Genomic DNA, 26,603 nt, shown 5'->3' with positions numbered 1-26,603 from the left:
ATGAGCAGGGTGGTGAGGCCGCCGAGTGAGGCAGAGGTGCCGACCTGGGAAACCGAGGACGATGACATGGCAGAAGGCGACTTAGGGTATGGCCTCGGGAGAAGGCCCAGCAGTATTTATGAAGTGCAAGTTTCACATCTGTCTACATCTAGAAAAAGATCGGATGGAAAGAACTTTAGCCCTCCCCCCTTTCCAGGAACGAGGGAAGAAAGAAGTGGTGCCATTTTTCAGTATTCCAGGCATAAGAGCTCCCAAGATACACACCCTGAAGAGTCCAGCACTTCCCACCACAGAAGACAAAGCAGCACTGGTAAGAATGCCTCGATCCCTCTCCCTCCTTCTTCTCCCCTGTGGATTTCATCAGTGCCTTCACCCTTGCAACACATGACAATAGGTCACTGTAGTGGATTTTGAGAATTCATCTTTATTTGCCTCTTGGGATTGGTGATAGTACAAAAGTAACTCATGTTTTCATTTCCAAGCATTGCACAAATTGTGAACTACAGTAGTTATTCTGCATTAATACAGATATGTTAGTGATATCAGTGATTACCTACCTTGCTTTTGTGGGTGTGTGATTTAGTGGTGTGCGTTATCTTTTTTTTTTTTTTCTTATTCAAGTATTTTTTTCTTATTCAAATATTTATTTGGTACCTGTTAGGTGCCAGGGGCAGTTCTAGGCTCTGGGAACAACATTAGTGAACAAAATAGTCTCCATGCTACAGTTCACATTCTAGTAGAGGAGAGAAAAAATAAATCTCCCAGTAGTTAAGTGCAGGCATAGTGAGTATCTGGAGGGGTCGGGGCATGCTATTTCAGGCGAGGGTCAGGCCAGGGTCACCTCTCTAAGGAGGTGGCTTTTGAACACTGGAGTGAACTGATGCCCAAGCCTGGTACTTATCTGGGGAAGGAGTATTCCAGGCAGAACATGTATGCTTCTGGTTATTTTAGGAATGTCATGAAATCCTCCCTCTAAAAATTAATCTTTTTTAAAAGTAACTTTTATACCCAACGTGGGGCTTGAACTCCTAACCCTGAGATCAAGTGTTGCATACTCCATGGACTGAGCCAGCCAGGTGCCCCTCAAAAAATGAATCATAATTTATCATAACCCAAAATCAATTATGCCATTTATTAAGGAAAGAACAAAATTCAGAATCACACTGTGATAGAATGTTACAACTCCAAAATGGTTGGGAGCCCAGGGGTGACTCCATGCCTACATGGTGGCACAGCTTTTATCTGGCTGAATCTTTTGTAATCCATGTTGTAAAACTTCCCCCACTAGAGTGGAACAGACACAAATTAGAACAACATGAAAATAATGTAAGAAACATGGTTTTAGATTTGCCAAAAGCATGTAGCAGATGGGGATTTTATCACCATCTTTCAGAATCCTTCTTGAAATTAGCATGGGATTATTTATATATTATTCTTTTAATTCCTCATCACGTATAGAGGATGGGTTCTGCTTTGCAAGCAAGATGTTGAAAACAGTACATGATGCTAAAATACCTTTATAAAAATATGAGGAAACCACTGGGATATAAATATGTGACAGTAAAAGTATGAGCTCCTGTGTTGTTGGGTTACAGACTTTTATCTCAAATTAGCCTGGTCCTAGGTAAGGATATTGTATTGGTTTCTTATTGCTAATAGGTCATTTCCAAGTCACCATAAATTTAATGCCTTAAAAATTTTAACATAAATTTATTATCTTACAGTTCTATAGGTCAGAAGTCCAAAATGGGTTTTACTGGGCTAAAACCAGTTGTTGGCAAGGCTGCATTCCTTCTGGAGACTCTAGGGGAGAATCCATTCCTGTGCCTTTTCCAGCTTCTAGAGCTCGCCTGCATTCCTTGGCCCATGGCCGCCATCCTCCATCTTCAAAGGCAGCAATGGCTGTTCAAGTCTTTCTCATACTGCTTCACCCTGACACTGACTCTCCTGCCTCCCTGTTTCACTTATAAGGACCCTTGTGAGTACAGTGGGGTCCCCTGGATAATCCAGGTAATTAATTTAATCCAGTCCTTAATTTAATTACACCGAAAAGTCCCATTTGCCATGTCTGTCCAGGTTCTGGGGATTAAAATGTGGGCATCTTTAGGGCCCTTGCTCTGCCTACCACAAGGATTACTACAACGCAACATGTCATTGCCAAACCAGTGTCACTTGTCCCTCCTTGGAGCCCCTGTCATCAGAGTAAAACCAAGATTTAGGTTTTGCGTTGGAAACCGCCATAGTGAAAGTTCAGAACAGCAAAGAAAAAAATTGTTTCGAGAAGTTTTTAATGTCCCTCAAAATACTCTTTCTAAAAAATCTTTTCTTCCTTTTACTTCTTCTTAATCTTCTTGTTGTAATTTACCACTTTAATGTTTTTCTATTGCCAGTGAGACCACAATGAAAATGAAGCTCCTGGGAAGCTCAGTTTAATGTGTCAATTGATCACATTAAGGAGAGAATAATTGAAGTTACAGGAGACTTCTAGTCATTCTCCTTGGAAAGAAATTAAATTCAGGTTATTTCTTAGATATTCATATCACTGTGTTGATCAAACTTAAGCCAAACACCAAAATTTATTTCACTCACCAACATTCATGTTTTTAAGTACTGTTTTGCATGTAATAATTAACCAATTCATTAACAACAGTTTAGTAGAGACTCCTTTTTTTAAAGTCTTTTTATTCAAAAGTATGTGTCTTTTCATTTGTGAAATGTTTTAAGCTACCTATTTTTTACCATTATTTGGTTTGTTACAGTTCTTTCCTCTTGGCACAAAGCTGCATTTGATATTTTATAAACAGATGTGCTGTACTCAACTAGTTAAAGAATGTATTGAAGTGGGTTTTTTTTTTCCCCCTTAATAGATTCTAATTCAGAATTGTCAAATGTCGAATTAAAGCAACGTCTTCATGATGCTTTAGAGGTAAGTCTTGTGGCTTCTATAAAAAGTCTCATGAGGCACTTGGGTGGCTCAGTCGGTTAAGTGTCTGACTTCGGCTCAGGTCATCATCTCACAGTTCATGAGTTCAAGCCCTGCGTCAGGCTCTGTGCTGACAGCTCAGAGCCTGGAGCTTGTGTTGGATTCTGTGTCTCCTTCTCTCTCTGCCCCTCTCACATACTCTCTCTCTCAAAACTAAATAAACATTAAAAAAAAATTCTCATGAGAATATAGCCCACTGATGGATATTTTAAGTAATGCTAAAATTGTATGGAAGGCAATGTTGGCTTTCCACATATTCTGCATGAGCCACAGTGTAAAAAGCTCATAACTTTCAACTGGCCTCCTGTTTCTTATCCTCATCTCTCAAGAAAGCTTTTTACGTAAACATGCCCTCCAATTCACCTCTCACCCCTAATCTTTCATGACTTCTCTAATCTGCTCCTGGAGAGAACAGTTATAAACTTCCTTCCATCTGTCTTCCCTGTGCGTGAGGCTTGAAATAAGCGGACTTATTTTGACCTCTTTGAAATCAGAAGACCAGAAAGTATTCTAGGTGCTATGAGGCCCTGCTGACAGTAGGAATTTCTATGCGGGGTGCCTGTCTTTTGGGAAGGAGGAAGCCCATCTTAGAGTGTGTGTGTGTGTGTGTGTGTGTGTGTGTGTGTGTGTGTGTGTGTGACTTCTGGTGAAAGCTACTATTTTTGTTTTCTAGGGCTGCTGTAACAAAGCACCATAATAGGTGGCTAAAACAACAGAGATTTTTTCTCAGTTCTAGAGGCTACCAATCTGAAATCAAGATGTCAGCTGGCCATGGCCATGTTCCCTCTGGAAGGTCTAGAGGAGAATCCTTCTTTGCCTCTTCCTAGCTTCTGGAGGTTGCCCCTGACAATCTTGGCATTCCATGGCTCATAGCCACTTCACTCCAGTCTCTGCCTCTACTGTTACGTGGCCTTCTCCCCTTTGTGTCTGTGCCCACATTTCCCTCGTCTTAGGACACCAGTCATTGGATTGAGGCCCATATGATCCAGTATGACCTCATCTTAACCTGATTATATCTGCAAAAACCCTGTCTCCAAATAAGGTCACATTCATAGTACCAGGAGTTAGGATTTGGGCATATCTTTACTTGCTGGGGAGGACAGTTCAACCGATAATAGCTACTATAGCTTTGTGGATGATCATGTGCTTATTTTTGTGCTCTAAAGATTTTTTTCATATTATTAGCTGTGTGGTCTAGAAGGATAAAAGCAAAAGATGTGGACTTGTAGTTACAACTGGATAGTAAGAGTCTCAGTGTAAAGCCTGCCTGGGCCACTTATGAACAGTGGAGGAATTTCAAACCTCTTTTATAAGGTCAAAGTGCTTAGAGTCAGTGCACACTGAGCTTACATGTAAACTATCCACATTTGGGGTTGCATATCTTGCAGATGGGTAGACTAATCTTACTTCTCTCCCTAGGAGGTAGAAATTTTAAAAACTGAACTTGAGGCATCTCAGAGACAACTTGAGGGTAAAGAAGAAGCACTGAAAATTCTTCAAAGCATGGTAAGAAGTTATTTTTAAATTTTTAGGTAGTATGGTTTTATCTTTTAAAACAAAAGCGTCTGTGCTTAAAATAGCTTTTTTGAAGGCGTAGATTTTTTTTTAAAAGTTGGAGTTGGATAACCATCTCTAATTAGACTAACCAGTCTAATTCTAGAACATTTCCCCAGTATTCCCCAGAAGGAACCTCTAATCCATTAGCAGTCCCTCCCCATTCCCATCCCCAACCTTAGACAACCAGTCATCTTACTGTCTTTTGGATTTGTCTTTTCTATTTTATATGAATGGAACGATACGACATGTGTCTGGATTCTTTTAGTTAACATGTTTTTGAGGCTCCTGCATGGTGTAGCACATGTCAGTACTTTCTTCCTTTTTATTGCCTAATAATATTCCATTGTGTAGATATACCACATTTTGTGTATCCATTCACCAGTTAATGGGCACTTACATTGTTTCCTCTTTGGGGCTGTTATGAGTAACACTGCTCTATTTGTTCATGTACCAGTCTTTGTGTGGAAAGTTCATTCATTCATTCACTCTATTCATCAGGAGAGCCGAGCGAAGATCTGCTGACTTTTGAACTATCAAATTCTCCATAAAAGGTGGTCTCTGTGGAAATTCTCTGGTTTTCTACTGTCTTAGAATAAAAATGTGAACCTTACTGTGCATAAAGGAGTGATGAGAAATTTAATGTATACTTGTATGATTTTTATTTTTCTTAGGCAATATTTGGCAAAGCCACAAGTCATACTCAAGTGATGCTTCAAAAAACTATGGAACAAAAGAGATCCTTGGAGAAGGTATTTGCCACTTTTAGTGTAGACTTGTTCAAACTACCAAGCTTTCAAATAGCATTTCCTTTAAAAACCACAAGACTAATGGATGTCTGTTTGTTGTGCTTTTTTATACAGTCCCGTCCCTTTTGGAATTTATAACCCAAAACATATTGTTACATGGGCAAACAATTAAGATTTCTTTTATTTCCTCATTTTAAGGTAGTAGGAAGCTTGACACTTACTATAAATTTTCTTTTCTTTTGCTCCTTCTCTGCTTGTTTGGCAGAGCCTGCCTCTTTCTGACCACCTCATTGTCACGAAAATAGTAGTAAGGGGTCACCTTGGAAGGTCTTGTTCTGTTCCTCCTGAACCCTCCCTTGATGGGAGTGTCCTGGGCTCACACTCCCAGGAATGGATTTTGCTTCTGGGTCTGTATAGGTTGGGGGTGGGGGCGATGAGGAATCTAGGTTCTGAGAAGCAAATTTTGAAGCTAAACAATGTGAAATTTTTCTCATAGTAAGTAAGCTTTGGCAAAGCTCTTCTTGAGTGCTAAAGAGGCATGTTGTACGTGTTTTTAAATGTCATAAACTCTTTTTGAACAATAATTAGTTTCTCTTTAACCTATTTCTGTTAAATGATTAAATGATTTATTTCAGCTATTTACAATGTCCTGAAATGATTTATTTGTAGTAATTTTCCATGAAAAGTCCTATTTTCTTTCTATAGGAAATAAATGCCTTGCAATGGGAAATAGAATTTGATCAGAATAGATTTAAAAATATAGAAGAATCATGGACCCAAAAATATGACAGGTTTGTATATTTTTATTCTGTACTTTTTCTTTGGAAATCTCTAAAGTGTGTATAATTTATTTACTTACATTTTTATTTTTTTAATATTTAAATAATCTCTACTCCCAATGTGGAACTTGAACTCATGACCACAAGATCAAGAGTTACATGCTCTTTTGACGGAGCCAGCCAGGCACCCCATAAAGTGTGTATAATTTAAATGTAGCTTAGGCTTTCTTTTCTCCTTCTGTGAGCTAACCATGAATATTATAAAATTCTTACTGCTTATCCACTTCACTGTTCCATATTTTTCTGTTAGTATTATCTTTTTATATAATATAAATAAACTATATTTTATTGGGCTTAATGCCCACAGTAGGGTTTGAACTCATAACCCTGAGGTCAAGAGTTGCATGCACTCATTACCAACTGAGCCAGCCAGCTGGGTTCCCCTATAAACTGTATTTTTTTTAAAAAAATTCTTTTTTTTAACGTTTATTTATTTTGGAGACAGAGCATGAACGGGGGAGGGTCAGAGACAGGGAGACACAGAATCTGAAACAGGCTCCAGGCTCCGAGCTGTCAGCACAGAGCCCGATGCGGGGCTCGAACTCACGGACCCGCGAGATCATGACCTGAGCCGAAGTCGGCTGCCCAACCTACTGAGCCACCCAGGCGCCCCTAAACTGTATTTTAAAAAGCAATGTAAGGGGCACCTCGGTGGCTCAGTCTGTTAAGCGTCCAACCCTTGATTGTGGCTCAGGTCATGATCTCACTGTTTGGGAGTTCGAGCCCCACATCAGGCTCTACACTGTGAGACTGGAGATCCTGCTGCTTGGAATTCCTCCCCTCCCCGCCCCCCACATCCACCCCTGCTCTGCTATTCTGCTCAAGCTTGCACGCGCTCTCTCTCACAAAATAAACTTAAAGAAAAAAAAAAAAACTTTAGGGGCGCCTGGGTGGCTCAGTCAGTTAAGCATCTGACTTCGACTCAGGTCACGATCTCATACTTCATGAGTTCAAGCCCCGCATTGGGCTTTCTACTGTCAGCCCAGAGTCCACTTTGGATCCTCTGTCTGCCTCTCTCTCTACGCCTCTTCCGCTTGCACAGGCGTGCTCTCCCTCTCAAAATTAAATAAAGATTAAAAATAAAAAGGGGCACCTGGGTGGCTCAGTCAGTTAGGTGCACAACTTCTGCTCAGGTCATGATCTTGCAGTTTGTGGGTTCAAGCCCCACATCAGGCTCTATGCTGACAGCTCAGGGCCTGGAGCCTGGTTTGGATTCTGTGTCTCCCTCTCTCTCTGTTCCTCCCCCACTCATACTCTGTCTCTCTCTCTCAAAAATAAACGTTAAAAATAAAAATAAAAAAATTTCCATTTGCAACTACGTGGATGGAACTGGAGGGTATTATGCTAAGTGAAATTAGTCAAAGACAAATATCATATGACTTCACTCATGAGGACTTTTAGAGACAAAACAGATGAACCTAAGGGAAGGGAAACAAAAATAATATAAAAACAGGGAGGGGGACAAAACAGAAGAGACTCATAGAGAACAAACAGAGGGTTACTGGAGGGGGGATGGGCTAAATGGGTAAGGGGCATTAAGGAATCTACTCCTGAAATCATTGTTGCACTATATGCTAACTAATTTGGGTATAAATTAAAAAAAAAAAAAATTTAAAAAAATGCTAGGCAATAAAATAAAAAATAAAATAAATAAAAAATAAAATAAAATATAAAAAAAACTTGGGGTGCCTGGGTGGTTCAGTCGGTTAAGTGACCAACTTCAACTTAGCTCATGATCTCATGGTTTGTGAATTTGAGCCCCATGTTGGGCTCTGTGCCTGGAGCCTGCTTCAGATTCTGTCTCCCCCTCTCTCTATCCCTCTACTGCTCACATTCTGTCTCTGTCTCTCAAAAAAAATGAATAAATGTTAAAAAAATTTTTTAAATAAATTAAAAAATAAAAAAACTCTAGGGCACCTGGATGGCTTGGTTGTTAAGCATCTGACTTTGGCTCAGGTCATGATCTCCTGGTTGGTGGGTTTGAGTCCCACATTAGGTGAGTTCTACCTCTCTGTCTCTGTCTTTCCTTGTGCCCCTCACTTATTTGCTCCCTCTCTCTCTCTCCCTCTCAAAAAAAACAAAAACAACAACAAACAATTTTAGGGGTGCCTGGGTGGCTCAGCTGGTTAAGCATCTGACTCTTGGATTTGGCTAAGGTCAAAATCTCACGGTTCATGGGTTTGAGCCCTGCCTGTGTCAGGCCCTCTCCTGATAGCATGGAGCCTGCTTGGGATCTCTCTCTCCCTTTATATCTGCCCCTCCCCGGCTTGCTCTCTCTTTCTCTCTCAAAAAATAAACATAAAAAAATAAAAAGCAGTGTAAGAGCCATGTTTTCCAAGTTATTTTATCATTGGCATTTGTTTTTCATATATCTTTTAAGCAATTTTTATTAGTATGAATTTATTTAGTAACTTTATTTTTTAATTTTTTAAAATCTTTATTTGTGAGAGAGAGAGCGACAGAGCATGAGCAGGGGAGGAACAGAGAGAAGGACACACAGAATCATAAATAGGCCCCAGGCTCTGAGCTGTCAGCACAGAGCCCGACACAGGGCTCGAACCCACGAACTGCAAGATCACAACCCGAGCTGAAGTCAGACGCTTAACTGAGCCACAGACGCCTCTATTTAGTAACTTTAAATTATAACATACACATATTATAAAGTCAGTCACTGATAAACTGATTTGATATCTGGGATTATAGATGGCTTTAATACCTAATTTTTAATTTATTATTAACTTTTAGTCTGAGATAACTGAACATGTATAGAAAAGTTGCAAGAATAGTACAAAGAAATCCTGTATATCTTCAAGATTCTCCAAAGTAGAACCCTTTACCACATTTGCTTTAACATTCTGTCTTCTTTATAGTTACATATGTGGATACAGATGGATATCTGAGCCATTTAAGAGTAAGTTACATATAAGGCCTCATTATTCTAAATACTTCAGTTTGTGTTTTTTAAAAAGGGACATACTCGGGCGCTTGGGTAGCTCAGTCGTTTAAGCGTCTGACTCTTGATCTCAGGTGGGGTCATGACCTCCCAGTTCGTGAGTTTGAGTCCTTTGTCGGGCTCTGTGCTGATTGCTGGGAGCCTGCTTGAGATCCTCTCTCTCCATCTCTCTCTGCCCTTTCCCTGCCCATGTTCTCTCTCTCAAAATAACTTAAAGAAAGAAATAAAAAGGGACATAACTCTGTCATAACCATAGTAAAATGATCAAAATTAAGACATTAACCTAATACTCTATTTTTTTAAAGTTTATTTGAGAGAGACAGAGAGTGAGGGAGGGGCAGAGAGAGAGAGAGAGAGAGAGAGAGAGAATCCCAAGTAGGCTCTGTGCTGCCAGCACAGAGCCCGATGGAGGGGTCTGAATCCACAAAGCCCTGAGATCATGACCTGAGCTGAAACCAAGAGTCGGATGTTCAACTGACTGAGCCACTCAGGTGCCTCCTAATATTCTTGTTTAACCTACAGCCCTTATTTAGATTTGCTAATTATCCTAGTAATAATACCCTTATATCAAAAGAAAAAAATTCCTGTGTTCTAGGATCCAGTCCAGAATCACGCATTGCATTTGGTTGTCATATCTAAACTTCCGTCCCCTTTAATCTGAAACAGCTATGAGGAGTAAGGGAGAGCGAAGGAAGGGGAAAACATCTGGAACATTTATCAGTGCTTCTTTGTCCTTGACATTTTTTGAGGAGGACAGGGTGGTTATATAATACACTACATTGGAAATGTCTGGTGTTTCTGAATTCGATTCAGGTTATGCATTTGGGGCACTATTACTACTGAAACAATGTTGTTATTAGTGCATCATATCAGGGACCCTGCAATGTGGATTTGTCCCGTTCCTCGCATATGAATGTTGACTATTTGGTTAAGGGGTGGTATCTGCCTTCATTTTCCACTATAAAGCCATCCTTTTCCCCCTTGTGATTAGTAAGCATCTTGTGGGGAGATGCTGTGAGATTATGTGATTTATTGGATTTTCACCCACTAGTTTTACATCCACTGCTTATTCTGCCTGAAGCAGTCATTACTATGACGGTTGCCAAATGGTAATTTTCTAATTCTGTTATTCCTTCTATATTTATTTGCTGGCATTTTAAGAGCTTTTTTCCTCCCCCATTTGTTTATACCAAAATGGATTCATGAATTCTTGCATTATTCAATGGGTTACTATCATAATTTCTTTTTTGCATACAGTTTTCCAACTTCAGTCAATGGGAGCCCCTTCAAGCTGGCTCCTGTGGCTTTCTGACCTCCCTGTTATTGTTGGAGCACTTTCTTGCTTTCTGGTACAAGATGTAATAGGCCACTATGCTTACAATATTGGCATCTTTCCAAGGATTCCTGGTTCCTTTTAGCGGGGAACGGTGTTTAGAAATCAAGATCTTAGTGCTAGGTGTGCTTATGGCTACTGGAAGTCATTGCTAAGAGGTCCTCTGAGAGGACGACTGGAAATGCACACGCACACACTGACATATACATCTACCTCTTCATCGCTCTCTGTTCAGAACCCTTGAGTTCACACCCATATCTTCAACTGCAACCCACCACCACAGGGTGCATTTGAGCCTTGCCCATTTCCATATTTGTAACTTCCAGTGAGAAACCTGGCTCTTTTCACCCAATGTTTACTTATTTGTTGTCACAGAATACGCAGAAAGTAGCTTTAGAATTGCTAATACACACCATTGCAAAATCAAACCTACTAACTAGAGTTCAGTATTTGGTTGCAGTTTTGTTTCTCGCCTGAGGGGATCCAGTCAAAACAAGTGTTCAAAACTGACTTTAGTTTTTTTTCTCTTTCTGTGGTTATACAATTCATTTAAGTTCATTTGTTTTTATCTATATTCTGTTTTAGAGTTGTTTCGTCATCCTTGTTGATTTATTTATTCGTCTGATCTATTTTTGATCTTATAAAACACTGACATGCTTCCAAAAGTCAGAACTATTCTGAGGTATACTCAGAAATGTCATTCTCCCCCCAGGGCCCCTACCCCATTCCCAACCTGCCATCTTTCCTTCCCCTCACTATCTATATAGATAACCAGTTACTGTTTTCTGATTTATCATTCCTCTGTTTCTGTTTGCACAAATTGGCAGATATGTTTGTTTTCTTATTTCTCCTTCTTTCTTACACCAAAGAACAGCTGACTGTACATATTCTTTTGCACTGTTTTTCCTTTTTAACAATATATCCAGGAAACCACTCCATTGTGTGGATGTGCCATAGTGTACTCAACTATTCTCCCATATAGAGGCACTTAGATTGTTTCCAGTATCTTGCGGTTGTAAACAGTGCTGCAGTAAACAGCTTTGACATATATATTTTTGTGTTGTTGGGAGATGTACTTATGGTGTAAATTCTTAGAATTGCTGGATCAAAAGGTCAATTCATATGTAGATTTATTAGATGTTATCCAATTCTTGTCTGTAAGGCTTGTACCACTTTGCATTCCTACTAGCAATGCATAAAAGTGCCTCCTCAAGAGAATGTCACAAATCTTAATTTATGCCAATTTAATAGTGTTGTCTTGGTTTTTGTATTTTGTTTTCGTTGCACAGAATCCAGAAAATTCTGATTCAAACACCCAGATTTGCACCTGTCAGTAGACTGCCTTTTAGGATATTCTTCAATTAAGCAGAACTAGCAAAAGAGGTTTTATTATGAAGTCTGCACAAAAAGAGAGTGAACCAGACAGCAAAGCATGAGCAGGAGAGGGGCAGAGAGAGAGGGAGAGAATCCCAAGCAGGCTTAGCACTGCCTGTGCAGAACCTGATGCAGGACCCAATCTCAAGAACTGTGAGATCATGACCTGAGCTGAAATCACGAGTCAGACACTCAGCTGAACCACCTAGACACCCCTAAATTTTTTTTTTTTTTGAGAAACAGGTTTTTTTTTTTTTTTTTTTTCTTTTTTTTTATTTTTTTTTTTTTTTTGGGAGAGGTGGGGGGGCACAAGGGGGGGGGGGGGGGGGCGCGGGGCAGAGAGAGGAGAAGACACAGAACTCGAAGCAGGCTCCAGGCTCTGAGCTGTCAACACAGAGCCTGACGTGGGGCTTGAACTCACAAACTGTGAGATCATGACCTGAGCTGGTCAGACGCTCAACCGACTGAGCCACCCAGGCTCCCCTAAATTTTTATTTTAAGTAGGTTCCACACCAAATGTGAGGCTTGAACTCATGACCCTGAGATCAAGAGTCGCATGCTCTACTGAGCCAGCAGCCCCCCTCCTTATTATTTTTTATTTTTTAATTTGAGATACTTCTGATTCTTTCTCAGATGAGTATACAGAAGGGTTAAGAGAATTGTTACCACGCTCTAAATTGTTTTTGTTTTGTGACACATATAAGTTCTAGCTTGTTTTGAGGTAGGAAAAATTTTATCTGGGTTTTTGTTTTCTGATTATGGGATACAAATATTCTCATTCAACAATGAAATGTTAGGGGTGCCTGGGTGGCTCAGTCGGTTGAGCGTCCGACTTCAGCTCAGGTCATGATCTCAGTCCATGAGTTCGAGCCCTGCGTTGGGCTCTGTGCTGACAGCTCAGAGCCTGGAGCCTGCTTCAGATTCTGTGTCTCCCTCTCTCTCTGCCCCTCCCCTGCTCATGCTCTGTCTCTCCCTGTCTCAAAAATAAATAGAAACATCAAAAAAATTAAAACAACAAAAACAATGAAATGTTAATGTTTTAGTTATTTGGAGGGTACTTTTTTTCCAGGCTAAACTGTGAAAATGCAGTCCTCAAGGAAACTCTGAATGTGAAAACAGAAGAAATTAAAATGCTGAAGTCAGAAAATGCACGTAAGTGAAGAGCATTATTTTGATGATTGCTTAAGAATATTATGTTAAAATATCAGTTTTAGTGTCCTATGTTAAGAACATACGTATCAATAGACAAAGTGCTATTATTTAGAAGTAACGTACTTCCAAGAAATGCATCATTAGGTTTTTTTTAATGAAAAAATTTTAAGATGAAATTCACATATCAAAGTTAACCTTTCAAAAGTAAATAATTCGTAACACTCACAATGTTGCACAATTATCTAGTTCCAAAAGATTTTCATCACTCCAAAGTAAAACCCTGTATCCAGTAAGCATTTCTCCCCATTCTCCCGTTATCCTTTTGTTTTTCTACTCAGTGTAAAACAAAATGGTAGAGCACCTCATATTTGAGAAACGTAAGTACATGTTTTTTGGGGGGACATTAGTAGGAATGTATTCTAATAGTATTAAGGCTAATACCAGCACTCTTGCTTTTTCAAGATATTGACTGACTACAGACTTGAAAGTTTTTACCTATATGTGTGTACACACACACCCCTTATGTAATAAGTCACCGTATGACAAAAGTTAATAAAAGAATTTAAGATATCTTAAGAATATATTTCTTAAGTTTATTAATTTGAGAGAGAGAGAGAGAGAGGCAGAGAGAGTGAATCCCAGGCAGGCTCTGCACTGTCAGTGCACACCCCAAGGTGGGACTTGATCCCACGAACCATGAGATCATGACCTGAGCTGAAGTCGTACGCTTAACCGAGTGAGCCACCCAGGCGCCTCCAAGATGTTTTAAGAATATTAAGATGGCATCAACTTTTTATATAATTTTAAGAGATGTGTTGTTTCTTCCTTCTTAGCAGAAACTGTTTTAAGGTAGTGGCTTGAAGGAGACAAAGTTCTGAATCAGGTCATGGGCCTGAGAGGGGCACTTTCTGTAGTCTAGTAAGTGAATAGTGGCAGAGCTCCTGGGTGAGAACTGCACAGAGAAAATGGTGCTTCTCCATACCCGTGATTAGAGCAGATGGGAGATTTCACCTGTGTTAGGTTAGTTCAGGAAAGCAGCAGCCTATAACCACATCCACTCCCTCTCTACCACCTCACTCTAAAACAAGTCGGGGAGAAGTCACGATTTTCTGTTCCAGGATATAGGACCGCTCTTGTTATAAATGGTTGAGAACTTGTGAAAACTCCTAATAGAAGTCTAATAGAGTTTGGATAGCTGGTCCATTTGACATTAATGTATGAGATCTCACCATCTGGTGGCCTCAAGATCTGGCAAGTGCAAATAATTTGCATTTGTATGTTCTTTGAAAATCCTACAAATTTTCTTTGAGCAAATGAAGACCAGACTTTGGACACTTCCACATTAAATACAGTAACATTTCATCTAATGTTAAGTATCTGTTATCTCGTTTGATACCCACTATTTTATCAGATTTTCTGGCTGTGCAGTTTTGGTAGGCAATGTCTACATATGCACTGCTTGTAAGAAGTGAGTGTATGATGTTGGTGTAACCAGTAGCTTAGGTGAGGCCGGAGTCAGACTGCATAACTAACACTCTTCTTTGGCCCTTCCTAGTTTTAAATCGACAATATTTGGAGGCCCTCGCCATGCTGGAGATCAAACAGCAGATGGCAGCTCAGGAACACAAGTTCCGTGATAAATGTGGTTTTACAGAGGTTTCAGGTCTTGAGGTAGGTAGGCAGGTATGAAAGATGAACAAGAGGGAGATTTTCTACTTTCCTTTTCCCCATCACCGTCTGCGACATGTTCTAGAATAGCACTATACTTAGCAATTTGAGACTGAGGGTAAGAGAGGCCCATTGGTTTCCCCAGGACAGTTCCTCAACCTTACTGGTACCATGCATTACATTCTGGTACACTAGGACATGTGCTGGCCACTTCCTACCCCATTTCTTATTTTTATAGTTTTAGCATAAGCTGTGTTAGCTGTGTCTCACATGACACAATCACAAGTATTTTTTTAGAAATGGAGGGATGATTATTTTCCTGACATATTAAAATTCATTCATCATTTTTAAGCATGCACCTCTCCCTGGTGGGAGCTGGCAGGAGTAAATGCTGGGCAGCCAGGCTAAGCTCATTCACAAATCAACAAGGTAGATTTTAATATTACTTCAAGTTCCTGGCAGGGATTCAGACCATAGAAACTGGTGCCAACTTAGAAGTTTTGGAAAAAGAAAAGAAGCAAGGTAGAACTCCTTTATGGATTTGTTCCAAGTAGTAACATTCTTTCCTCATTTGTGGTTGGATCCTGAAATCCGCCTGTCAATTTTCTTCTATTTTTGTTTCTCTTTCCAATTTCTTTGAATTGCATGCTCGAATATAAATGTGCATGTGTGTAAGTGCCCTTGCGTTTGTGTGCAGCTAGGTAGTGCGACCCTCAGTAATGGGAGTAATGTTTTCGGGTTTAAAGCTTGCTGTCCTCAGAGCCTGCCTTTGCCATGGTCCCGGAGGGAGTCCCTGTGCTTGTGCCAAAATGGCGGCATCGGCTCGGAAAATGCTTCTTAAGCTCAAACAGGAGGTAAGTACCATATTATCAAAACACTAAAAGCTTTTTTTTTCTCTATTGATAGAAGGGAAATATCTGCAATAATTAGCTTCCTTTTAGTAGTCACTGGCTGTGGAACTTAGGCTTACTTTTATGTGATAGAATTAACGTACAAACTGGATTTTATTTACACGGTTCCAAAATACAAATAGTACTTGGCATGATACTATGGCAACATAAAGTTGTTTGCCTAAGTTTATAGTTAATATTTCCTAAGTTTATGTTTCTTTTCTCTATAAATGGTCCCCAAATTACTCTATTTATAATTAGAGGAAAAAGCTCATGCTTAAAATCACTAGGATCCACAACACTGATAAATGGGGAGATTAACATGAAGCTTAGCAGAAAAACAGCAAGGTACACTGAAGGGACCTTTGTACCAGCCAGACCTAGGTTTGAGTCATAGCTCTAGTATTTTCTACGTGTGTGGGTTTGGACACATATGTTAAAACAGAGAATAATAACTAGTTATTGTGCTGTTTTGCGGAAATAGAAGAGGCAGACATTTAATGTTTAGCACTGCACCATGCAGGTGCTGGCACTTAAATGACGGCTGCCATTATAGTTAGTTATAATAACAAATACAAACATGGACCATAATTTTAAAAATATTTTACCTTTATTGAAGGTATGGAATTTCAAGTCTTCAGACATAGGAAAAATAACAGCTAAAAATTAGCAGTTCATTAAGACAAGCATAAGATTACAAAGATCGGTCAGGGTCAGTTATGGCACGTACCTAAAAGGTGAGATTCATAATTATTTTCAGTGATACTGTCTAGACTGGCCCAAGGCAGAATGGAAATGCAGCCTTTGGCATCCTCCCTTCTTACTTGTTGGGCAGGACACACACAAGGCCTTTCTGTGGTAATGAGGTAAGGTCCAAGAAGTGGATTAACAAGGAATGATCGGGCACCAGGAAGGAAATTTCTGGTAATCTAGTTCAGAGTGGGCAGCTACTGTAGAGGGGAATCAGCAAGTGCTAATTAGTTTAAGCACATGAAATAGATCAGACTGACAGATACATGCTAGGCAGGGAGACTACATTTGCTAATGTTACTCAGCATTCAGGCAAGAATTGTTCTAGTTTTGCATATGACACCTGTCAAACTTTCTTTCAAAACTAGTTGGGACTTTTGCAGAAGAGTAAAGAAGAAGCTTACATAATGGCAGATGCATTCAGAATTGCATTTGAGCAACAATTAATGAGGAAAAATGACCAGGCACTAAGATTGACACAAATGGATAAAATGTGTAAAAAAGCAACAAAATGGATAAATTGGAAGCACCTTAAGGAGGATGGTAAATATGAATTATAATGGCAATAATCAGGTACAATTTTAGTTGTTTTTGATTATAATCAAAGTTGATTATGCACCGTTAAATGAAAGGAGAATATAATTAAAGTATCACAGTTGTGATTTATTACAAAATTTAGCAACTATGGGAAGAAAGGGGGGTCACTGGACGTTACATATGCAGAAGAAATATTGGGATCACTAAAACCATAAAACAGTAGAATCTTTTCTACTACTCAACTATCTCATTTAAGCTACTTAAAAAAAAATTGTTCACTTATTTTGAGAGTGTGTGTGCACACTAGTTGGGGAGGGAGGCAGAGAGAAAGAGGGAGAGGGATAATCCCCAGCAGGCTCCAAGCTGTCAGCACAGAGCCGGACACAGGGCTCAATCTCAAGAATAGTGAGATCATGACCTGAGCTGAAATCATGAGTCAGATGCCATGGGGTGCCTGGGTGGTTCAGTCTGTTAAGTGCTGACTTTGGTCATGACCTCACTGTTCATGGGTTCGAGCCCTGTGTTGGGCTCTGTGCTGACAGCTCGAAGGCTGGAGCCTGCCTCAGATTCTGTGTCTCCCTCTCTCTCAGCCCCTCCCCTGCTCGTGTTCTCTCTCTCTCTCAAAGATAATTAAAAAAAAAAAAAAAAAAGAAAAAGAAAAAGAAAAGACCCTTAAAGCCACCCAGGTGCCCCTCAACTATCTCATTTAAATAAGACCATGTTTAGTGGGGAAAGTTTATGAGTGCTAGGTGATTAAAGGGAAACTGCCTAGACGTCATAATGAAAATAGTGAAACTCAGGGGTGTCTGGGTAGCTCAGTCAGTTAAGCGTCTTAACTTCAGCTCAGGTCATGAGCTCACAGCTTGTGAGTTTGAGACCAGCATCTAGCTCTATGCTGACAGTTTGGAGCCTGGAGCCTGCTTTGGATTCTGTGTCTCCCTCCCTCCCTGCCCCTCCCCTCCTCACGCTCCATCTGTCTCTCAAAATATAAACATTAAAAAATTTAAAAAAAAAATAGTGAAACCCAAACATGAAGTATATCTAATTAAACTTTGCTGAAATGTGTGATTCTAAAAGGAGATAGAGGAGTAGAGGACAAATCTTAAGTTGGAAATATTAATAAAATACTTTTATAAAAATGAAACAAGTTAAGGGTTAAGTTTTGTTCACAAACCTATCAAGTGTTCATGGCCATTTTTCAGTATTGTACTGGTGTGAACAAAATATATAAAAATGGAATAAAAGAATAAAAATGACAGTTGGAAGTAGATCATCCAATAAAATCAAAGTAGCTGTTATTTTTTAGAAATTTTAGTTTCTCTAAATGTTCAGTATCAGTTTTTATTCATCAGTATTATTCAGTGCAACTCATATTGCTTCAATTTAAAATTCCAACTTGAAATCTTTTATTAGTCAAGAAAGATTATATAGTGAAGTTTGTAGGTTTAGATGTTTTAATATTGAAATTCTGATGACTATATTTCTAAATATTTTCTTTTTTTTTTTTTTTTAATTTTTTTTTTCAACGTTTTTTATTTATTTTTGAGACAGAGAGAGACAGAGCATGAACGGGGGAGGGGCAGAGAGAAAGGGAGACACAGAATCGGAAACAGGCTCCAGGCTCCGAGCCATCAGCCCAGAGCCTGACGCGGGGCTCGAACTCACGGACCGTGAGATCGTGACCTGGCTGAAGTTGGACGCTTAACCGACTGCGCCACCCAGGCGCCCCTAAATATTTTCTAATATGTCAAAACCAATAATCCTAATTCCAATCTTTCTCGTGTTCAGATGAACTTTGGAAATATGAGTCTTAGAATATTAAAAATGAAACTTTTAATAAGATACCTATTTTTAATTTTTTCTCAAGTAGTACATATTCCTAATAATATACAGGTCAAGTGATGTGAAAATAAAATAAAATATAGGAAAAATATAAATAGAGGGAAAATAAAATATAGGGAAAATAAAAAAGGAAGCGATAAACAAGAACTATGAAAGTAGACAGAAGCAGATCATAAGACTTCTGTATTTAGACTGTTTATCAGGTGGAAGTTAGGGCAACACAGGAAATCGTAACTCTCAACACTGACTCTTAAGGAGGCATTCCACACTGTCCTGAAATTAATTTCTAAAATGGTTTTCTGACATGAGACTTACAACAAAAATCCCTGAGCTGGCTAATGTAATGTCTAAGTCCCCAACAATCATTTATGATTAATATAAAATCAGCATTTATATGGCTGTTATCTATAATAATCCCTTGATAAAAGCCAAAGATATAACCTTAGTGCCCAACTCAATGTAGGTGATTCTGCCAGGCAAATATGCAAACATAGTCCATATACTTAGTCTTTTAGGAATTGATGGAAAATGTTAATATCTAGTTCTTTCAAGGACCACAAATGTGTAGGTCATCTTCAGGCACCTCTTCTAAGCTAAGCCCTTGATAGGAGCTGGACTGCCGAATTTTCAAAGGTGTTCTCTTTAAGCACAACCTTGGTGTTCTGTGATGTGAACTGAAGGCAAATCCCTTTGGAAATGTAATTTAATTGCTTGTTTGTTTTGATGGAAGATGAGGAGAAGAGTCATGGGAGAAAGAAAACGAAGGGCAAGGCATGGTTAGAACAATCTTATGAAAGCCTGCCACATTCTTGTCATCTGCACAGAAGACCACCCACTGTGTGCGTGAAAGTTGGCCAAAAAGGTAGTGCTAGACAGACAAAATGGGTCTTTCCTAAGAGGTAGATTAATATTCATTTCAGCACTTGAATACATACTCATTTTATATTCTAGAACGACTGCCTTTCTTAGCTAATGACAAACTTGAAAAACTTTTCCATTAAAAATATGATTTGACAGATATAGCTCCTGATCTTTGTTTTCCATTAAGGCCCTGAAGAGACTGGAAGCAGAATTTAAAATAACTGATTCATCTCCAAAAGGCCTTTACAAGTCCATACAAGTGTCAGTAGCTCTTTGTCAGTTTCTTTTTTTTAATGTTTATTTCTGAGACAGAGACAGAGCATGAGTGGGGGAGGGGCAGAGAGAGAGAAAGGGAGACACAGAATCTGAAGCAGGCTCCAGGCTCTGAGCTGTCAGCGCAGAACCCGACGCGGGGCTTGAACTCACAGACTGTGAGATCATGACCTGAGCCGAAGTTGGAAGCTCAACCGGCTGAGCCACTCAGGTGCCCCTACTCTTTGTCAGTTTCTGAGTGACAAGACTGATTCATTTTATTCACGTATGTCAGTAATCTGAAGAGGGACAGGACGTTGCCATAGGTCAGTTTCTTGTATGTGGTTAACATCTTAGAAGACATTAACTTTTCTTGTTGATATGGCAGCTTAGATGAGTTCTGAGAGATAGGTTATAGCATATTTCTTTTTTTTAAGACTACAAATAGAGATGCAGATTCATTCACTCATCAAAGCTAATGAGCACATCAACTTGTCTGGCTTTTCTCCTTTTGTCGAAGTTGCTTGAGGAAGAGGTCAGTGAGTGAGCCCCGGTAGCTGTGGTTTATCAGAATTGGGTGGAAAGGGAATTGTCTTTTATCTGTTCTCAGTTTTCCATTAGACCATTTGCAGAGCATTCCAAAGGCATTCTTGATGTTTTCTTTGTATAAATCCACAATTTTGGTACCTTCTGCTATAAAACTGCATCCTTTCTATAAAGAACATCATCAGTGTACACATTTCAAGATGTGGACTTTTAACCATTAGGTCAGTACCTGGGCTACATGTTTGTTTGTTTTTTTAATTGTGCTAAAATATACATAAATTTACCATTTTAACCATTTTTAACTTTAAGTAGACTTCATGCCCAGCATAGGACTTGAACTCATGGCTATGAGATCAAGACCTGAGCTGAGACCAAGGCACCCAGGCATCCCCCATTTTAACCATATTTAAATAAGATTAACTTCATTCACACTGTTGTGTACCCATCAAGACCATCCATCTTCAGAACTTTTTCATCTTTCCAAATAGAAACTACCCATTAAACACTAACTGTCCACTCCCTTCTCCCAGCCCCTGTGCTCTATTATTTAATGACACAGCAATCCTGAAGCATGGAGGCTATTATTCTCATTCTAGAGTGAAGAAAAAAAGCACAGAGACCTTGTCCAAGGTCACTGAGTACGGGGCTAAATGAGGATTCAAGTCCAGGTCTTTCTCCTGTAACGCAGGATTTGCATGGTTTAGAGACCACTTGTGGCCTGCAGACATGTTTTGTTGGGTCTACATAGCGTTGTCAAATAATGTTGGTAAGTGGCTGACATTTAACACTGGAAGACTTCACACACACATCTGGATTGCTGCTTCCTCTGGAAGACTGAGATGATCTGGTAATGTGGGCTGCATGCTCTCTCGAGGGAAGCTATCGCTGGGAGCCGAGGAGTAGAGCGGCAGGCAGGGCATTGCTCTGGGTCGTTACACTGTGACCCACTCAACCTCCGTTTGCCATCCTGCCTCTCAAGTCTGTGTTCTCTTCCCACTACACTGATGCCTGACTCACCAGACTTCTCCAGAAGAGAACCACCTCTTGACTGATTTACAAATGAATTATCCTTGGTTCAGACTTACCTCTTTTCCTGGAAGTATATGAGTGAGGGTTTTTATGTTTCAGTTGATTTGCATGTTCAGTTTTAGGATTACCATCACAAGGAAGTAAGAAGACCTTAGGGCAGAAACTGTTGGGTATGCTCCCTTCAGAAAACAGTTCTAAGAAGACTGAAGACCAGGATAATCCTCAGGAAGTCTTTAAGATGCTAACAGAGTTGGTCAGTGTTTTTGCTTTCTCTTGTTAGAAGTTGTGGTTAAGCTAATCTTTTTGTTTCCTATTAATTCAACTCTTTTTTTAAAAATTCCGTTCTTCAGTACTCTGTACTTGCCTTTTATGCCCTTTTCTCAGCTGAGGTACCATCCTCCAGTTTTGATCTTCATCTCCTTAAATTCCCTGCATGCTCTTCCCACTTCTCCCATCCATGTTCTTCCTGTACAAGTTAAAGCTTCACCTCTGAAAAGAGGGGGCTCCCTGTAATTAACTGCAGGTACCTCTGTCATCTGCATTTACACATACATTCCATGACAAGACGTTTTACTTAATTCAGGAATTTTTAAAATGTACAAGGCAACTTTCTCACACATTATATCTTGAATCATTATCCCTATTTCATATGACTAAACTAAAAGACTCATGCTATATGAACATACTTATCTATACAAGAGGGTTAAAGTCATTTATTCACATATAAATATTTTTTAAAAATTTCACAAAGAACTTCAGCCTTCTCTTGCAGGGGTAATTACATGTTGATATTATTTATACACACACACACACACACCACGTGTATGTTTTTCCTCTCTCTTCAGATGACCTACAAAAGTTTCAGCAGAAGGAAACTTCTGTTCTTCCTTAAAAAAAAAAAAGTCCTCAGTAATGTGTAGCATAATACTTGGGGATTGCTAGATTAACTTATTTAATTAATGTATTTACATTGACTGACTTAACAGATTGAAGACAGAACATTCTGAGAAAAAGTCTTCTGATTATAGCTCTATATGCTGTGATTTATTGACTAATTGGCATATTTTTACTTTTTGTCCAAGTAGTTGAATGACAAAGAAGAAGCTTTGGCTCATCAAAGAAAAGTTAGTTACATGCTTGCTCGGGCATTAGAAGAGAAAGACACCACCTCAAATGACAATAAGGAAAAAAATCTTGTGAAAGACAATTTTCCATTAAAAAATGCATGGGGGAAAGCTTCAGAATTCCCTGTACTGCATGATCCTGTGTTTTCAAGTGTTCACATTTTAAGTTCTGCGGGCTGTCTTTGTTCAATCCAGCACCCTCACAGAGATCAGCACTGCACAAGAACTCTCAAAAGATCCTGTTCTTTGCCATCAAATATCATGTTTTGAAGATAAATCAGTTGAAATCAGACCTGAGAGCTGTTTATATTATGACACTTTAAAAAAGGACTGTACAAATGTTGCTACATCTTCAGAAGTTATATGTTTTATGGGTATTTCTAAGTTTTAGAAGGTAGCTTAAATACTCAAATGTTTTCTACAAGAAATTTATTAATATTCTGTGTTGATGGATTTTATAAATTACATTAGTATGCTTTATTAAATTTTCAGTATTTGCCAACATCTTAAAAACAAGAAAGTGATTTCTGAGAAAAAAAAATTTATTAAACTATTTTGATTGACTAAAGGGATCTTTGGCTTAAGCAACAATATAAATTAATGCTCTAAGAAATAACAATGCCTAGGAGTGGCTGCATGATAATTTTTGAAATACATGTATCTTGTTTTATTGCTATTTTTCAGGATTTTCATTTGCCAGAGAAAGGTTACAACTAATAATTTCCTTAAGTTAACTTCAATAAAAAAGTTATCATGGTGGGACTTTGGCAGAAGTATATTCAAAGCATTGCTAGTTACCTTTATAGCTTCTTTTTTTGTTGGTGTGATGACACTTTGGAGCCAGAACTGTGCAGAATTCTAGCACTCACACCATTCTTTGGTTTTGATGCTGAATTTTAAGGTATTGCGTAAAATCTTTAATACCTTCTGGGAATGTTGCTATATTAGTAATATCACAATTATGCCAAAGGAAATGCATTACACTGTCAGAAGTTTTAGAAGTTTTGTAAAACTTTAGTTATGATCTCTAGTAAAAAAAAAAAAAAAAAAAAAGATATATGGCTACATTGAATACTACTTATAGATGAGGTAACAACAGGGTAAAATGAAGTAACAATATAAAATAGAAACCATTTATAGTTGTGTTAAAGCAAGAACATTTAGTTGGCTTTAATAAATATTAATAAAAGATGAACTTTGGCAAATAAATTTTGAAAAAAGGAGTAATGATGAGGAACTACTGTTATTAGACATTAAATTGCATTGTCCTGGTAGTAATATAAAGCTACATTATTTAAAATAGTGTGGTACCAACAGGTCAATGGAATATGATAAAGAATATACACAGAACTAATACATATAATAACTTAATATGAAATAAAAGGTAAGGAAAGCAAAGATTTGGGCATGTTCAATAATATCTAAGTGTAAAAAACAGTAAAAGCTAGAAATGTTCTTTTTTAATGTGTGTATATGTGTATTATATAAAATGCAGATGCTTAAACTGCTAAAATTTGGAATACTCCCCAAATGACAGAGAATCTAAATCAACAGTTCACAAAGAGGGATTATATATGGTAAGCAAATGTGAGGAACTATTCAACAACAGTAGACGTTTAAAAAAAGTAAATGATAATGAGACACCAAATTAGGAAAGATCACAAAGATTATGTGAGTGCTAGAGATGATGAGGGGAAACAAATACTTTCATACAGTGTTGATGACCGTGTATATTTGAGAACCTGCATTCAATTTTGGGGGCATATAACTCAGAAGTGAAATTGCTAGATCATATGAAAATGCCTTTAAAATTCTTTTAAGCAAAGACTACAGTTTGTCATAGCAGCTACACCACTTTACATTCCAACCAGTAGTACACAAGGGTCCTAATTTCTCCATATCCTCACCAACACTTACTACTTTCTATGATTTTTTTTTTTATATATAGTAGTGATCCTAATGTGTATGAAGGGGTATGTCACCGTGGTTTTGACTTGCATTTCCCTAATGATTAGTGATGTTGAGCATCTTTTACATGCTTATTGGCCATTTCTAGATCATCTTTGGTGAAATGTCTATTCAAGTCCTTTGCCCATTTTTTAAAATATTTTATTGTTGAGTTATCTTTTATCAGATATATGATTTGCAAATATATTCTTCTGTTCTTTTCACTGTGTTGCTTAACACTCCTGTGATACATACAAGTTTTAAATGCTGACGTAGTCCAGTGTCTTTTTTTGTTTCTTTTTTCAGAGAGAGAGAGCACGTGAGCAAGGGGCAGGGAGACAGGGACGGGGAGAGAGAATTTCAAGCAGGCTCCACACACAGTGCAGAACCCAACACAGAGCTCCATCTCATGACCCATCATGACCTGAGCCAAAATCAAGAGACAGACACTTAACCCACTAAGCCACTCAGATGCCCTATGTCTTTTTCCCCCCCACTTTTCTTGCCTGTGTTTTGGGGTTCTATCCAGGAAGTCCTTGCCAAATCTAATGTCATAAAGCTTTTCCTCTATATTTTCTTCTAAGAGTTGTTACAGTTTTAGGTCTTGAGTTTAGGTCTTTGATCCAATTTGAGTTAGTTTTTATATATGGAGTAAGATAAGGGGAAGTATACTTCGTACGCAGCAAGGAGCCCAGTGTGGGGCTTGAATTCACCACTTTGAGATCAAAAGCTGAAATCAAGAGTCAGATGCTTAACTGACTGATCCACCCAGGCACCTGGGATGGGGTGGGGTGGGGTGTGGAGAGTTCTTCATTTTTAAGAACTGAATAGCTATTGGGAACACAGTGGAAATATGGCAATATCAACATTATTGAAAATACATACTTTACGATTCCCATCCTGATTATTTAAGTACTAATCTAGGTACTGCTATAAAGAGATTAAAATCCCAAGTAAATTGACCTTAATATATGGATAATCCAATCAGGTGACCTTTTTTTTTTTTTTTTTTTTTTTTTTTTTGAGACAGCAGACTTCCCTTTTTGGTAGCAGACAAGAAAACCAAAAAGATTCTAAGCACGGCTGCTGGCTTACAGATGGAGAATGCCATGTGACAAGGCATGTGGACTGTCTTAGGAAGCTGGGAAAAGCCTTGGCTGACAGCTAACAGGGACAGAAAGCATGTGCATTAAAATCACACGAACTGAATAAGCATAGAAGCAGATTCTCCTCTAGAAACTCAGATAAGAGTCCAGTTCAACGGACACCTGGATTTTGACCTATGTGAAAACCACTGTTGAGCCAGGTCAGATATCTCTGGCTTATAGAACTATGAGCTAGTAAATTTGTGTTACTTTATGCTGATACACTTACGGTAATTTTTATACAGGAAAGAAAAATAACAGTCCATAAATAAAGCATAAGAATGTAGTGTTGTATACGTAAGATAGATGTATGTTTATATATTAGATGGCTGTTAAATAAATTAGATATATATGTGTTAACATGGAAGAAATAAAAAAGCTTTGAGTAAAAATAAATTATAGTATGAGATAGCCTATCATTCATATAAAACTTGGAGACTCAAAACAATACTGTATATTACTACATGCATTTTTATAAAATAGCAGGATAAAATCATGGAAAGACCCTCATTTCCTGAGAGTCGCTTCCCTTTTGGGAAGCCAAAAAGGAAAAGAATGGAATGGCATATTAAAGGGACCTCAATTTCATTTGTAGTTTTATCTTTTTTTTCCTATTTAGTATATTAACATTTGTTAAGTCTAGGTCGTAGGTATATGCTACATTACTACTACTGCTTCCATTTTTAAATACTACCTCTACCCCTACTACCCTATTTTTAAATACTACTATAAATCTGTGAAGCTAGACGGGCCAGGTCATCAAAATAACTGATGATTATTTTTATTAAGGTTTCCTTAATGAATTTTCAATTCTACGTTTCAGAGAATTGAATTTAATCTTACTTTTGCACTCTCATCAGAAAAATCAGAATTAAGTTTGTTTTAAAATACATTTAATAAAAATAATCCAGTTTTACATATTTTACATGTGTAGAATATTTACAAATTCCTTCTACAGCATTCACTTAACGTTTACTATTTTTCCATTAATTGCCTTTTGGACTATTTCCTTCAGTAGTAAAATACTGTCCAGTGATCTTTGTAACTAAAAAATTAGCTTCTTGGGTAATCCTCC

At 38.4% G+C, this 26,603-nt stretch overlaps 2 protein-coding genes across 4 annotated transcripts in view; one reads left to right on the top strand and one right to left on the bottom strand.

Moving 5' to 3' along the window:
- Positions 1-23,489, top strand: CCDC125 (coiled-coil domain containing 125). Its single transcript, XM_049649563.1, has 11 exons — positions 1-310; positions 2,868-2,926; positions 4,403-4,489; positions 5,212-5,289; positions 5,992-6,077; positions 12,855-12,937; positions 14,493-14,608; positions 15,352-15,459; positions 16,614-16,788; positions 21,429-21,565; positions 22,398-23,489. Exons 1-11 carry the CDS (start codon positions 1-3, stop codon positions 22,704-22,706), a joined length of 1,548 nt encoding a protein of 515 aa, XP_049505520.1. The 3' UTR covers positions 22,707-23,489.
- Positions 304-26,603, bottom strand: part of CDK7 (cyclin dependent kinase 7) — a 64,886-nt gene continuing 38,586 nt past the window's right edge. Inside the window, exon 13 of one of the 3 annotated variants that reach the window (XM_049649565.1) lies at positions 304-1,284. In XM_049649565.1, coding sequence (XP_049505522.1) covers positions 1,220-1,284 — 65 coding nt within the window. In that variant the 3' untranslated portion in view covers positions 304-1,219. Of the gene's footprint in view, positions 1,285-20,238; positions 21,802-23,468; position 26,603 lie in introns of those variants that run through there. The other 2 variants (XM_049649567.1, XM_049649566.1) reach the window with 2 other exon arrangements.

Source organism: Panthera uncia, assembly GCF_023721935.1.
Source record: "Panthera uncia isolate 11264 chromosome A1 unlocalized genomic scaffold, Puncia_PCG_1.0 HiC_scaffold_17, whole genome shotgun sequence".
In the NCBI taxonomy this organism is placed as follows: Eukaryota; Metazoa; Chordata; class Mammalia; order Carnivora; family Felidae; genus Panthera; species Panthera uncia.
This window is presented reverse-complemented; position numbering and strand designations above follow the sequence as displayed.

Coding starts and splice junctions, on each gene's coding strand:
- CCDC125 (XM_049649563.1), top strand. CDS start 1: ATGAGCAGGGTGGTGAGGCCGCCGAGTGAGGCAGAGGTGCCGACCTGG. Junction 6,078..12,854: donor TGGACCCAAAAATATGACAG/GTTTGTATATTT, acceptor CTTTTTTTCCAG/GCTAAACTGTGAAAATGCAG. Junction 15,460..16,613: donor TTCTTAAGCTCAAACAGGAG/GTAAGTACCATA, acceptor TTTCAAAACTAG/TTGGGACTTTTGCAGAAGAG.